The 15,564-nt window shown below is 42.8% G+C and overlaps 3 protein-coding genes across 3 annotated transcripts; 1 reads left to right on the top strand and 2 right to left on the bottom strand.

The window, feature by feature from the left end:
- Nucleotides 1-61: 61 nt before the first annotated feature.
- Nucleotides 62-2,276, top strand: LOC122624377 (Meckel syndrome type 1 protein homolog). The gene has a single exon (XM_043803886.1). It carries the CDS (start codon nt 170-172, stop codon nt 2,234-2,236), a length of 2,067 nt encoding a protein of 688 aa, XP_043659821.1. The 5' UTR covers nt 62-169; the 3' UTR covers nt 2,237-2,276.
- A 189-nt stretch (nt 2,277-2,465) lies between these two features.
- LOC122623991 (larval serum protein 1 alpha chain) lies at nt 2,466-4,951 on the bottom strand. Its single transcript, XM_043803404.1, has 2 exons — nt 4,742-4,951; nt 2,466-4,685 (listed from the first exon to the last, which is right to left on the bottom strand). The coding sequence occupies exons 1-2, from the start codon at nt 4,949-4,951 to the stop codon at nt 2,466-2,468; spliced, it is 2,430 nt and encodes an 809-aa protein (XP_043659339.1).
- Nucleotides 4,952-6,318: 1,367 nt separating this feature from the next.
- On the bottom strand, nt 6,319-8,264 carry LOC122624839. Its single transcript, XM_043804565.1, has 4 exons — nt 8,168-8,264; nt 7,203-7,417; nt 6,752-6,931; nt 6,319-6,571 (listed from the first exon to the last, which is right to left on the bottom strand). The coding sequence occupies exons 1-4, from the start codon at nt 8,177-8,179 to the stop codon at nt 6,319-6,321; spliced, it is 660 nt and encodes a 219-aa protein (XP_043660500.1). The 5' UTR covers nt 8,180-8,264.
- Nucleotides 8,265-15,564: the final 7,300 nt, after the last annotated feature.

The raw sequence follows: 15,564 nt of genomic DNA, 5'->3' as shown, positions 1-15,564 counted from the left end.
GATGGCTTTTGGTATATAATCGATTGGTTGCCTGGGCAACGGTATTTCAAAAACCATAAACAAAACATAACAAAATAGAAAACAAACAAAGAAGGCCACTAGTTTACAATCTTTGAGGCTTAAAAAACGAAACTATAAGACGAGTGGCAGGAAAAATCATCAATATATCATGCAAAAAAGCAGTGACATAAAGCGCACTGGCGTTTATCGCGTGAGCGGAAACATTGGCGATCTCCAATTGGAACTGAAGCTGCGTCACATCAGTGAATGGCTTCCGGTGCCCAAGTTTGAGTACGTGGGTGCGCAGTCGACGAACGCACATGGTGACCACTATCCCGCATCGGAGGAAGACATCTGGCATGATTGCTATATCCATGTTCCCCACGGCGATGACTCCTATGGTGGCAGGAATCGCTTGGGCTACTACTGCAGCTATTATAATGTGGGAACTGGTTACACCGGCAATGCAGTCAGGAGACGAAGGAGTCCCATGGCCCAGCACGAGGAGGAGGAGGAGGACAAGGAGAAGAAGGAGGAGGAAATAACGGATGTGGAGTCCCAGAGTAATCCCTCGTGGAGCATCCTAAGTGATAATAGTCGTCCTCCCGCTGGTGATCTGTTCTATGAACGGAATAAGGAACTCTGCAATGGTGCCATAGCCACGATACGCATATCCTGGCAGCAAAAGCACTTCAGTCAAGCGGAACTGGAACGATATGTAAACGATCCCGGAAGTTGTGCCTCGAAACTCCAGCGACGCTATCACAATTGGGCCTTGGAAAGCCTGGAGCTGCAACAGCGATATCTAAGGAAACTGGAGAATCGGGAAGATGGGGAAAAGGAGCCGGATCCTGAACCAATTACAGTTCGTCGCCGGATGCGTAAGACCAAGACGAAACAGAGAAGTTGCTCCACCCTAGTGCACCTGGGAGGTAATAGTCTGTCCTCGGCGAATATGTCGGATGTTTCGGTACTGGATGATCCCAACTTTGCTGCCAGAACTTGCCTCATACACACCTTATTGGATACTGATCCCGAGAATCTTATGCCCGCCGAAGCGACTGAGTTCCACAAGAAGGGCTATCAGCTAATGTACATCTATGCCGATCTGCAGCAGGACACTCTGTTGATCAGTATACGCTATGATCCCGAACAGGGTCTGCTCTATGTCTATCCGGATTTCAGCAGCAGTGCCCAAGATCTGGATTATGTGGTGCAGATCGAGCGGAATAACGATTGCCGACAGTTGTATGCCTTTGGCTTTGAGAATGTCACACCGCTGGAGGCCTACGACGATGCCAGTTTCCCGGAGGAGGCGAATGGGGAGGAGGAGCAGGAGCTGGGGGATGGCTTCACCCACGAAGAAGATCTGCCCGATGAAGCCTCCGCCGAAGACATTCTGGAGTTTTACCACAGACGCCGAGCGGCAGCCAGCGAGCGGAGAAGTCTCCTCCAGTTCGAAATGCCGCCCAAGAGAATGAGGCGGGTCAGCCTGCTGCTGGAACTACAGGAAGGCCAGAACTTTGAGAACCCCAACATACACGTCAGATACTATCTGAAAGCTCCAGCAAATACCCTTTACGAGGGCACACCTGGTGTGGATCCCATGCAGGGAGCCACGGCAACGTGCAGGAATGCCGGCGACTGGAGGACTGCCCATTTGGGTCACTGCTGGCAGGTGACCCTACTGCTGGAGGAACAACACCATCCCGCTGACCTACTGCATCTATATTGCGAAGTGATCAGCATAGACAGCTGGCAGCGGGAGCGATGTGAGGGATATGCCCACCATGCCATATCACTGACATCCGCCCTGCCAACGGACTCCATACGGTTGCAGTGCATCCGACCTCTGGGCAACTGGCTGGATGCCCTCAATCGGTATTTCATAGGCGGTCGGCAGCTGTTCGACTTTGAGTCCTTCTTCGATGTCCACCGGCAATCGGAAGTGCACACCCGTTTGCATTTCAACTCGGACAGCGCAATGACCACCACGGGAACACTTTCGCTCCGGCTCCAAAAGCTTCAGCAGCGCCAAGTGGACACATCTAGCCAGTTCCACCACCATTTCCATCTGGATCTCGGCAACGATAGCAGCGACGATGGCGTCAGCGAGGATGAGGATGTCAAATCCAGTTCGAATGCTGATACTTCGAGGGCCACCACTTTGGACGAGGTGATGGCCGCCTTTGTGGAGGCCAGGGAACGGATCGAGTTGCTGCTGGGAACCAGCTGAGAAACACCCTCACCATCATCGGCATACTTCCAGGCTGGGATTGGAGCTCTTCAATGTGTACAGTAATATGATAACCAAAAATGTTTTTTTATAAACTAATTAATTTGGTGAAAAAGACACCAAACTGAACAGAGAAATCAGAATACCTTGGATTTTCGAAAGTTTATTTCACTTTTTGCTATCTATAAACTAGATTCGATTCATGGTCAACATCAAAGTGCCATATGGTCTACAACTTGAAGTACTTGGTGTAGTAGTCGCTGAAGAAGGAGTAATCAAAGTGACCGTAGTTGGAGTATTCCTTGTAGTTGTAGTACTTCTCCATGGCATCCGCATGGTAGATGGTCACATCCTTGAAGTACATGTTGGGCACGTAGAACTCGTACTCGTCGATTTCGCGATCGAAGGGATATCCAAAAGGCAGGCTGTCCACGTGGCGAGCTCCGGATCCGATGCCGCAGGAGTAGGTGTAGTCGAAGGTGGTGAACTGCTCGTGCTGTGGGGCCATGTAGGGAACCACCATGAAGAACATCTGCATGGGCATGCCCTTCTTCCAGCCCATGGGCAGAACCAGACGGTCGGGGAATCCGCAGTGGGGCTCAGTCAGGTCCATTGGGTAATCGTACTTGCCATCGAAGGCCATCATCGTGTAGTAGTACAACTCGGTGTAGGTGGTGCGATCCTTGACGGTCCAAGCGAAGTCGTTGGACTTTCTGGTGATCAGGTTGCTGCCCGTTTTCAGGGTGTAGGTGAACTCGTCGATTTCCATAAAGTTGAAGCGGTTGTCCGCCAGCGAGATCATCCTGCCGAACTCATCGAACTTGGGTCCCAGGAAGGCGCGAATGACCACCTTCTCATCCCTGGCCGAGTCGATGGTGTAGGTGTAGCTGAAGGGTTTGTGGTTCAAACGCATCTGGCGGGCAAACAAGGACTTGTCCCATACGAACTGGCCCTCGTGGAAGACCATCTTGCCGTTGAGCATGTTGGTCACATCGAAATCAACCAGATCGAAGTAGGTAACCAGCTCGCTGACCTCCACATGCTTCAGTGTAACGCCGGGCATGAGAAGTTGCTCCTTGGTGTACTTGGGCAGATGGTGCATGAACTGGAAGTAGACCTGGGCGATCGACTTGTAGAACATGTAGAACATGGGATCCCGCATCATCGTCTCGAAGTTCAGCATAACGTTGGGGTACACCTCCATCTGATAGTAGGTGGTGTCGGCGAAGTACATATGGGCCAGCATGTACCAGAACTGGAAGAACATGTTGTCGATGGCATCAATGTTGCCCTGCAGCATGTTACCGATGATCTCAATGGACTCCGGCTTGCGCAGATCGATCATGTGACCGTCGGTCGTCTGGTAGTAGCCCAAATCGATGATGTTGTGGATGCGGCGCTGGAAATCGGTGATCTTGTCCAGCATCTCAAAGTTACCGTACGTCTCCAGTTCGTAGTAGTTCTTGCGGTAGCTGTAGCCAATGCCATTGTAGTAGATCATCTGCGGATCGTAGCCCATCTCGATCTGGTGGTACCAGGAGAACTGGGGAATCTCACCGAGGCCATGGGACAAACGCTCCATGTGGTATCTGCTGAGCAGCTGGTGCACATTGTACAGCCACCACTCGCCGCGACGATCGTTCTGCAGGCCAAAGGTCTTGCCGTCCAGGAAGAAGGAGTAGTCCATGTTCAGGTAGTACCAGTAGGTGTTCCAGCCCAGATCCTCGGTGAAGTAGGACAGCTTGGACTCCTCGTTGTAGACGTGCAGATCGCGACTGTAGTCCACCGGCATGTAGAACTTCTTCACGTCCTTCATCATCGTCAGCCACTTGCTTTCCTGGTTGAACTCGTAGATGTTCTCGCGCAGGATGAAGTTGCTCTCACTGTACCAGTGCTCGCCCAGACCCATCAGCTTCCACCACTGCCACGTCTTGAAGTCCTTCATGTACATGTAGTCGCTGGACTGGTACATGCTGCTGAATCCATGTTCGTAAGTCTTTCCGTATCCGAGTCCCATTCCTTGTGCGTATCCGTGTCCGTATGAAAAAGTGGGGATCTTGTGGTACACATCCATGTACTCCTTCTCGTACAGGCTAGTCTTCATCCACATCTCGTAGTCGAACTTCTCGGCCTCCATCACAAACTTGCTGTTGAAGAAGAACTGCGGGAAGATCTCGTGGATGGCGGGCAGCATGAGTCCATGGAAGTCATCGCGATGGATGACGGCCAGGGTCAGGGCGTAGACGAACATGCCCTCGTTGAAGTGCATGCGAGCGAAGGCCACATTGGCCATGAAGGTCTCCCAGTCCTTGGCGTAGTAGAAGAAGTTGAACAGTCCCCGTGCCTGCTTGGCATGGTGCTTCACCAGGGCGCCAAAGAACTCGCCCTTGGGCAGCAGGGCATGTGCCTTGTAGGCCTCGTAGAACTTCTCCATGTACATATCGAAGTGCTGCAAGGGATTAAAGGCGTATTTAGGTACTGACCATTTGGTCAACTCCCACTCACCATGTAGTGCTCCTGCTCGAAGTAGAACTTCTTGCCCATCGCAATGTACTCCTCGAACATCAGCGGATCCTCCACGCGGTAGACGATCTCGAAGAGGAACTTCTGCTTCATCAGGAAGTCCTTGTCAGCGACCTTGATGTCGTGGGTCTGGTGGTAGCCGGTCGCAGCGACCACGGCCACACAGGCCAGGAATGCGATGGCAAACTTCATCCTGGACACTCCTTTCTTCGCTCGAAACACACTCAACTTCAACTGCTCCGGATCGGATGCACTTGGTGGATCCAATGCCTAAAGACTGTTGCCTTAACGACGCCCACGGGTCTGCTTTTATAGCCCCAGCTGCCCGCGGTAATCGGGAGTAACATATCTGTGACGCTGGGGTCAGGGATCACCGGGTGTATCTCAGGTGCTCGCCGCGAACATCTGTTGCTACTGCAGCGCATCCGCTTATCACCTGGACAGCCTCCGTTGGTCCCAACATATCGAGTCCAGATTTGCATGCCAAAAATAGAGCAACCTTCGGTTCTTTGACTGCAATTTCTGCACAAGTTCCAAGCGCTTTCAATTTATATTATTTAATTTAATATATATATAAATATTTTAGAGACAATACCAATCAGATACCAACCTAGAACTTGAGTTAAATATTTGGCATACAATATTATAGGAAATTATGTACAGCATGGCGTATGAGTAATTTTATACCTTTGTCTTGAGTGTTGATACTTTATTCTGATTTTGAAAACGTTTTGGTTCCAGATATATAAAGAATTGATAAAGCAAAATTTGCCTGCTGCCAAGAGCTCAAACTAGAAGTCATTAATTATAGCTTTAATTTATACATTTTTGTATATGTGTATGTGTATGTAGATGCTGATGAATTTCACACTTTCGTTGCATGCTTTTAGGCTTTCGTGCAAAATCATTTCTGGTATCTTCGTTCAGAAATGTTATAAGCTATACTATCAAAACAGTAAACAAAATATGAATTTCAAGTTAATGAGATAACGCCCACAATTCAATTTTATTCTGAATCAATAAACTCCCGTTGTATCGATGATGAATAAATTTAAGAAAATGCTTGCAATAAAATAAAATGAAATCTCCACATCCATAATATTCCCAATTAAAGAAAAACACATTAAAACTTTGATCGTTAGTTTAGCCATTTTATTTACTACTAATATCACTCAGTGTATATACATAGATTCGTTTGTGTCTTTTCTCGGGATTTGTGTGTGTGTTTGTGTGTTTCTTTTTGTTGTGTTTGTGTGTGTGTTTTTGTGTGGGCTAGATATATAACATATATCAGTGTGTATATAGGTATAATATCATATAAAATTGTGCTCCGTGTATAACACTAAAAAATGATAAAAAAAAATTTTGCTAGCTCTGTTTTACTCTTCATTTGCCTGTTGGAGTTGCACTTAAAAACTAAATACTTGCAGCTGGGGGGAAAAATCAGGGATCGGGAATCAGGAATCAGGAATCAGGAATCGGGAATCAGGAATCGGGTGGGGCATAAATCTTGCGTTAAGAACGGTGTTGGATAGGGGTATATCTAAATTGTAACCGCCTTATGCCGTGGGCAAATACAGACGAGATGGCGTCGCCAGTGGCACCTGAGGAGGCTGGTAGTCGTAGCCATTGCCATAGGCACTTCCATAGGGAGACGTGTAGCTGTAGTCATCGCCGCTCTGGCCACTGCCCCTCAGAGGTCCCTGATCGGAGTCCAGGGTCTGCTGCAGGAACTGGAAGCGGTTCTTGTTGCCCAACAGGCTGCTGGGGTCCACGGTCTGGCGCTGTCCGGCGGAAGCCAAAGGCTGGGGTCTAGACCAAAAAAAAGGAATAAATACACAGTAAGTCCATGGTATTTATAATATGGGTTGTCATAATATCAAATGAATCTTTTGATTGGTATGCTAATGTGCCTTAAGGGTTCATTATCAATTTTCATCAGATTTTACACTCTTTTTTTTTAGGGTTGTGTGAAGTGCAATGGTTACTCACTCGGGGATGTCCAGATCCAGCTCGGTGATGGGATGGTAGCCGAACTCGTCGGCGGTGTAGCGAGTCTTGTACCGCTTGCCATCGGCGCCGGTGAAGGAGTAGGAGCCGCTGACCACGAAGGTCTTGTCGTCCTTCAGTTTGCCCACGCTGCTCACTTCGATGCCGTTCTGGGTCTTCAGTCTGAAAAAAAGGATTTTAAGTTGAGTTAGCCTTCGTGAATTACTTAAAAAATATATAAAATGACTTGAGTTTATTTTGGTATGCCCCAAAACCTTTACAGAACTTAATAACTCTATAAAGCTATGTTAAAATAGTACTATAAATCTTTAAAACTTCGTATTAATTTGCAAGAAAATGTGTTCTACGAACGCTTAGCCCCCATAAATTAATTTTAATTGATTCAATCGAAAGCAGTATCTCAGCTATATACACAAATGTGTATACTACTCACTCCAGCTTGAACTTCTTGCCCGAATTGTAGTTCTGCAGGGTCTCGGTCTTGGCCTTCATGACATCGCCGCTGAAGTGCACGGCCGGCTTGTCCTCATCGATGTCCTCGGGCAAGGTGTAGACGTCACTGGGATTGTACTTGAAGAGGTCCAGATTGCGATCCGTCAGGTGCTTGACATCGGCGGCCGCCAGAGCAGCGAAACCCAGAAGGATCAGCTGAAAGATAGAATGCCAGGTTAGTAGTGTCACTCGCCACGACGATTTGTCTGCCATACGCAAGTATCTGTGCATCACAGACGTTTCAATTTATTTTTTATTCGGAATCGCATTTGGATTCGAATTCGGATACGGATTTGGATTCGTATTTTGCATTTCGCATTAGCGGGCAATTAATCAAAGTCGCGCGCGAATCGCTGGCGTTTCTGACCGCACAGCGTCGCTTTGTCTCGCAAGTCTCTCGGTTTTTTTTTTCGGTTGTTTTATTTATTTTTTTGTTGCTGTTTAATTTTTTTTATCTATATTTGCCGTGATTTATTTGATTTGGTTTCGGGCCGAGGCACTAATCATAATGGGTTCCAAACGTTTCGATATTTGTCATTCGTCTGCTTTGACGTTGATGAGCTGTGCGGCTGCCCAAGGTGATTCAAACATTTCAAGTTTCGGACTTTCCTCAAAGTGTGGGTCATTAGTTCTTTAATTTGGCATACTAATACTCAGGTGATCCCAGAAATGTAAAAAAAACTACAGGGCAGCCTCACAGGAACTTGGCGTAAATTGATTTTAAATGTGTCTCAAACTAATTTGTAAAGTCATTTCTGTGGCTTAAAAGTATTCACACATTTTAAGGACATTTTTTGCGCGCACTTTCACTTGATCCTTGTTCTCTTTTTTACTTGTTATTGGGACACCACGAAAAAAAAATATAACGTATTAAATGTATACTTTTCAGCATTTGCAGGCACTTACAAAACTCTTCATTTTTATGTGTGTGTGTTTCGTAACTCGAGGACTCGAATTTATGTTTTATTATTAAGTAGCGGCTCGGTTAGTTCCGATGCTCACAGATTCTAGCAAATAAATACAAACGATGCGACTTCTTGTTTCCTTATATATGGTATTATCTGCGACGCCGGCAGCGAAGTCGGCAGAAATAGGAACCGGACAACGAACTGAGCCTCTGCCGGCGTCGCAGCCGCTCAGAATCGAAAAAAGCCAAAGTTTGTCAACGCTGAAATCGGTAATATATATATATACATCATATATGTGTATATATATATGTGAGTGTGTGGGGGAGGGGATTAGCCCAAAAGCGGGGCATCATCCATCTGCAGGCAGTCATCAACTTCAGCAACTATCAACTTCCAGAAGATGTAACTTTTTAGGGTCTTCTGGACAATTCTCCTTTGCCATCTCGGTTGCTGACGGAGCCTGAACGCAGATCGAAGCATAGAAATCTGGTTTTCGGGGCAACAAAATTAGAAAACCGCCATCATCAAATTAGCATACACGTTTAATGATGATTCTCGCCCTGAGTGTGTGTGTGTGTGTGTGTGCATGTGCGTAAATTTAAATCTGCGTTAATTTTTTATAAAGCATGGAATATATAAAATATATCTATATATATATATATATATATATAAATATATATACTAACGATAAAATATGCGCCGATTCACGATTAACGATTTTGGGCGACCAGTTTGTTTTAGCGGACACCCAAGAGCTCCACTATCCGAAAGTACTGCCGCACTATGCTGAATGGAACCAGCAAATCTTCCAATCTTTCCTCCGTTTCTTCGGCGGAAAGGGGCGATGGTGATGCTACTCCACTGATAAGATGCCCCATTCTCGAGCTACGGTTTCATATGCTAATGCATCCGTCAGCCTTCGCTTAATTAGCCGCTTCGTTTCGTTTCGTTTCGTCGCTCTTATCAAAATCTATCAAATGCGATTCTTCTGGCGGATCACTGTCTGTCTTGGGGTCTTTGGATCTCTGGGTCTTTAGATCTTTTGGATCTTAGGCTCTTGGGATCTGGGGATCTGCTTAAGATCGTGAGATCTTGGGCTCTCAGAAATGCCATTTAAACATTTTGGACCGCACAGGGTCATCGGATTTTCGCTTTCGGTAGCTTTGCAGCGTTTTGTATTTCCATCATTTGCATAGTTATTGGTTACACTAATGGCTCTATTTATGAAACTATTTGTTGGGCTTTGTTGGTCTTTTGATCTTCCAATCTTCCAATTTACTTGTAAATTGCATTATTGTATTTGATTTATGGTTCATGTTTCTATTTGGTTCTCAGCGCTCTTGCCTTGAATTCCAGTTATCTAAAGATAATTATTCATATTCCATTTTTAAACGATTTTATGTAATGTGCAAACATAACGTTTTTATAAACTAGTTCTCCATTAATTAATATTTATTTCCTTTTTTTGTTCTTGCCAATTTTGAAGATCTAAAAGTAAACCATTTATACAAATCCTGATATATGGCAAAATGACTTATCAAACTGTTTTAAAAATACAATGACACTCGTATACACTCGAAATTCAAGGTATAACGAAAATATTGTATATTTTAAAATGTTAATATTCATTCTGATTGCTAAACTTGGTTTGCATTTAATTTAATGGCCAGTTTATAAATACATTTACTCCTGGATGGCAATTTTTGCCAACAATTTGATTAGGCACTGGGATTTATAGCTGCCAGCAATCAAGTCAATCCAAAATCCAATCACATTTTGGTTTCCCATCGTGGGGATAAGATTGAAATCAAACCGGACCGGACACGCAGCTCTAATGATAATCGCTAATGGTGCCTCTAATTTAAGTTTTATGCTTAATAACTTAAACGAATACCGCACGGCATTCATTTTTCATCTGAAAAGAAGTATCTCTTATTTTTGGCGAGTTAATACTTCTTCTGGTTGTGATCTTCTTGGCCTAATGAAAACGTTTTTGGCCATTTCAGCGACTTGTCAAATGTGTGATGATCGCTGTTAGTTAGTTGGTTGGCTCAGTGGGCTCAGTTGGCTCACTTGGTTAGTTCGCCTTGGAAATTAACCTGGTGTCTGATGGTCTAATGGTCCGATGGTCTGTTATTTGATGTGTGATGTCTGCTGTTTCGTCCGTGTCTTTGATATCGCATCGCATTTGTTATGCATACTTGCACACGCCCCAGAGAGTTTTGTCTTCGATCTGTAGGCCGATCTTGATGTCTCACTTAGAGACCATGTCCAACAAAACGAGTTATATCAAAAGTCCGCCCAAAAGGGAGTGGCAATCGATCTGACTCATCTCGATCTATCTCACCCCATTAATTGTCATCGCCTAATTCCAAGTAAAAGGCTACAGCTGCCGTATTAATTACCATGCGATTAACGTGAATTTTTCACCATTGTTTTTGCAAATCATTAAGCTTTACATTTGCCATTTGCATACACAATGGCCCGCACAGAAAAGAAAAGAAAGTGTTTCATTTCTGTCTCTAATTTTTATTGCGCTCTTTCGGCCGTGTCTGCCTGTGATTTCTTTGGCAAATTAACAGATCGAACAACTTGTTACGCAGCCCCCAGTTCCCTCGTTTCGTCGGTCGCTTTGAATTTTGCCGATTTTCGGAATTATGCCCCATTATCTGGGGTATTTTGAATTTGCCACGTTTTTCGAGGATCACTGAAGAATTTTCAATCGACTTAAGGACGAGGACAAGACAATAAATGTCCTTTGCATTAGTTTATTATTATAGCTTTAAATGTCATTTGCATTACTTTATTATAGCTTTAGTAGTTAAGAACTTTTTAAGTATTCCCTATTGTTTCATGATATTATAACTAATTCCCTTTTGTTTCATGCTATTATAACTTATTAAGGTGGTTTTTCAGATGGTTTATAAAACTAGTAAATACATAAAACTCAAAAATAAATATAGGATCACCCGTAGAGCATTCAAATCTTCGTTGGGTCGTAAAACAGCCATCTCTCTGTTTATTTGTTTCCCGTCAACGCTTAGCCAAAACAATAAAGAAAGAGCTAAATAAAAAAAGAGCTAAAATAAATAAATAAATTAGCAATTATATGGAGACAGAAACGAGATTTCTAAGAAACCAAAACATTTAGTTCTGCACCATTCGATTCCAATCCCAATCCATTCGATTTCAGCTCGATTCGATTTGAAACGATTCTGTTCCCTCCTTCCTTTTCTTGCCCTTGAGCAAGTTGAGGAATGGATGATGTAAAAGTTATGTAAAATCACTAAAATCAGTAGAACAAGATTCGATTAGGAAAACACGCACTGAAATCAGAGCCTAAAACTGACCAGCATGACGAACAGTCATTATGACTGCGAGTAAATATGTTTACGAGACAGATTGTCTCCATCAATTCGGAACTGTGGGAATTTTTACGAGCCTCACAATATATTTTGCACCTAACCCACCCACAGACCAAAATTCACGGAAGCTTGCCATTTTTTCATTAATTTCATTAATTTTGCTAAGTAAATTAGATACCTATATATAAATGTTTCATTGATAAAACAGTTTGCGGTGTTCTGTGAAGATGTTTTTCATGCAATTAATGTTTAGACTTCGATTTCATAGGTACATGTATACATACGAGTATATGTCAGTATATGTCGATTTATTCATAGATAGAAACATGCATATAAGGCTCAGTTACCGTTTCCAATTCATGTTGCTGTTCCCATCTCGTTGTACAATTTATTGGCCAAATTAAGCAGTATCTATCAGTGCATCTAATATTCTATTGATATGCAGATCGCATTGTGAACCTCTCCTTATAGACAGTTCCATAAATCTGGGCAGCTCCATTTCGGAGCAACCCATCACCCAGCCAATCTGATCGGATCTGCCTACATCTCTTTCTCTCGATACTCGTATTGAACTGGTTCGATGGCGTCCGTTAATCCAACTGATTTGCATTGGGGCACATGCAGAGGAACCCCCCCCTCTGCTTCGTACATGCTATTATCAAATCGAACCTCCCCCCCTTCATATAGAATAATATTATAATTATTCTTGTAGGTGGCCGAACAACGCCCCTAATTTTTATTTGGCAATAGCTGGTTGTCATTAGTGGAGCATGTCCAGGGCGTGATTGAATCTGAATGGAATATTAAGAATCAGTTATGGCTGCACGTTCTCAATCGGAATCGGAATCAGAATCCAGAATCAGAATAAGAGAGAGCGAAAGAGAAAGAGCGAGATCTGGTTGCGGCCATAAATAATATGTGGCTAAATCATATTTTATGGCCAACTTAAGGAAATACGCCATACTCAACGCAACGCAACTCAACTCGACTCGACTCAACTCGACTTGACTGGGATCCCAGTGTGGTTGGTTCTACGGGTCTAGAACTCAACCGTGTAGCCGTGCAAACCAACTAAATCGAGTTGCGATCAGGTTCTCTGTGGTCTTTGACCGGTTATGCATATGCCACCTGAGCCGATCCATCGATCGATCGATCCAACGCTCCTTTTTATGGCTGTTTTCTACGGTGTTTTTTTTCACCTTTTTTCTATTATTTTTTTGTTGTTTTTGTTTTTTGTTTCGTGTTTTACTTTGGTTTTGAGGGGGGCATTTTATTTGTATTATTTCTGCGAGAGCCAAAAAAATAAATAATCAATGCGAATTTGCATAGTTTAAATAGAAAGCTTAACACGTTTTGCTTTTACCCCGAAAACGTAAAGTTATCTGTCTCTGCGCTCGGCTTTTTGTAGTTTTTATACCCGTTACTCGTAGAGTAAAAGGGTATACTAGATTCGTTGAAAAGTATGTAACAGGCAGAAGGAAGCGCTTCCGACCATATAAAGGATATATATTCTTGATCGGATCAGGCGATCATAATCAGCAGTAGGTGTCTACTCGAAACGAAATGACATTTCCTGACATTTCTGTTCGCCTGCTATCTGAAATCCAAAATCCCTTAATTTTCCCAACAAAACCCGCACCCCGCACCTCCACACTCTTGTTCTTTTTTTTTCGTTGAATTAGTATAATTAAACCAAAAGTTTTTTCGTTGTATTCGATTTTAGGGGAGTATTAGGTTCCTTTAAACATATGCAGACATACAGTGCGTTTCGGTGTTAAAAATGCCATCGACATTATGGGATGAAAGTAGATGCCGCAGTACCATAATTTACTCATTTTGTTCATTAAGCTTTGGTTTTTTGTTCGTTTTCGATACCTGTTCTAAATAAAACATACTAATGTGCTAAATTTAGAATTAAATTTAATAAAATATTTAAATCGTCATACATACTAATACCTGTTTTAAGCAAGTTTAACAATGCTATTAAGTAGGCCATTTGTTCGAATTTAATTTAATGTGTTATTTAATTCGAAAACTTTTTAGACACTGGATGAGGTAATCCATTTTTGGTTTTCTACAAGATTCTTGGTACAAATATTTACCAAGCGGCTATATATGGTGACTTTGAAATGTTTTACATTTAAAGATTTAGAATAAATGTATTATTTGTAGGTCTCCAAATTATTCCATATTAAATCTAGATGGAGCTTCTCGAGCGTGACAACAAGTGCAGAGCCACAGGTTCAGAAATCCAGAACCAAGCCCAAAATTTAAAGAAAAAAAGTTCGAGTCCGAGATCGCCAGCGAGTCTAAGAGAAATCACATAAAAGTGAAGCTGTCGCCATTTAAGACCGCCGTTCAATTAACTCTGCCTCACTAATTCCATTAAAGTTTTATAGGGATTATAAATCTCCCGGCAGATATATTAAACTCGTCTTTGGAAACGGGCAAAGCCAAAAGGAGCATTGATGATCCATCTAATTAATAGTTGGTAGGAGTAGTTCGAGTTTACGACTTGTTTATTTAATAATTTATCAGAGTTTTCCGCAATACTGAGATCCGGTCAACCCCCCGCCACATAAAAATCTGGTTTTCAAGATAATTTTTCAGCTTTCGGCTTGTTAGCATTTTGTGCGCACAAACTCTAAAAATAGCACAGAAAATAACAAAAAATATGTTTTGGGAAAACACTTTTGGGCGGCTTTGTTCACTTTAAGGCGGCGCCAAGGGCAAGAATTGATTGGAACTGTGTCAATCATGATTGTTGGATGGTTAATTTAATAACATATATGCTTAAAAGATTCTAAGTTTAGTTACATTTTTAGAGATTCACGTTTTGATAGTTTTTAGTATTTTGCTTGGTTGCTTGCACGGCTCATTTAGTTAATTATGTGCATTTAATTCCCAAAATTAACTTGATTATATATAACGGCTTTCAACAACAGAATTGTAAGGCATGTATTTTTTAATCTAGTATAAAGGAAGTTTTTGATATAATAGCTCGATTTTTCTTCATCCTGGTTCCCAGTATATTTATTTTTCCAATCAATCATTTATTGCCTCAATCTCTACATCAACAAGTTCTTAAATTTCTTAATGATCAGCCAACTTGCTCAAGCTTTCAATTAAGTTGAAAGACGAATCAATCATTCAGCGCCAGTCGCGCATAAATCAAAAAATCCCGAACAACAAAGAATGAGAAAGCGAATTATATGGCTCTGTTTGAATTTGGATCTATAGGTCTAAATAATGCCGCCCATGGAGTTACCCAGACGACTTATTAAAACTCGACGGAAAATCGAGACGCGCCGGCGAAGACACTTGCTCCACTTCCAAAAGCTTACAGCGCAGACAGCGCGACTCCACCGCATAAACAAACAATCACAGCCTCCCCATCCAAAGAGCACAGTGATGGCACAAACTGGGAGGCTAATGAATGAGATGATACACCAAAAAAGTACAACATTCTGTGAATAAAATATCAACCATATATGTTCAGTTCAAAATATATATGTTAACTTTAAAATGAAACACACAGCTAACTTAATACTAACACAATATTGTTACCTAAAAGTAAAAACTTTAAGAGAACTTAAAGCTAAGAACTAGGTATCAGCTACTTAATCTAGCTAAGAACTAGCTAAATTATGATCAGCTCTGCGCAGTAAGAGCAAGCGAGACAGCGCGTAAAAGGCAGCGTGTGCGCGTTTGTACAGTTAGACACACATGCGCCAATATTACGTATACGTATACACCACTCAATATTACGTATACGTACAGGGGCCACTGTTTGTATTTGTGCGGCGACGCGTGCGGCGCATGCGCAGCTTTTTTTGATTGTTGTTTTTTCGGTGTTTTTTCGTTTTTTTCGGTTTTTTTCTTATAAATTTTGATCGACCGATGTGTCCATTGCCTAACTAACCGATCTTTATCTCCAAGCGTGGCTACCTTTTGCCCCTCTGCCGTTTTACACATGTCGCGTCTTTATGGCACCCCTCCCCCGGTAACAGAGCTTCTTCGTTATTCTTCC

The sequence above is a fragment of the Drosophila teissieri genome, chromosome X, assembly GCF_016746235.2.
Source record: "Drosophila teissieri strain GT53w chromosome X, Prin_Dtei_1.1, whole genome shotgun sequence".
Taxonomy (NCBI): Eukaryota; Metazoa; Arthropoda; class Insecta; order Diptera; family Drosophilidae; genus Drosophila; species Drosophila teissieri.
Note: the sequence above shows the minus strand (reverse complement) of the source record. Positions and strands in the feature narration are given on the sequence as shown.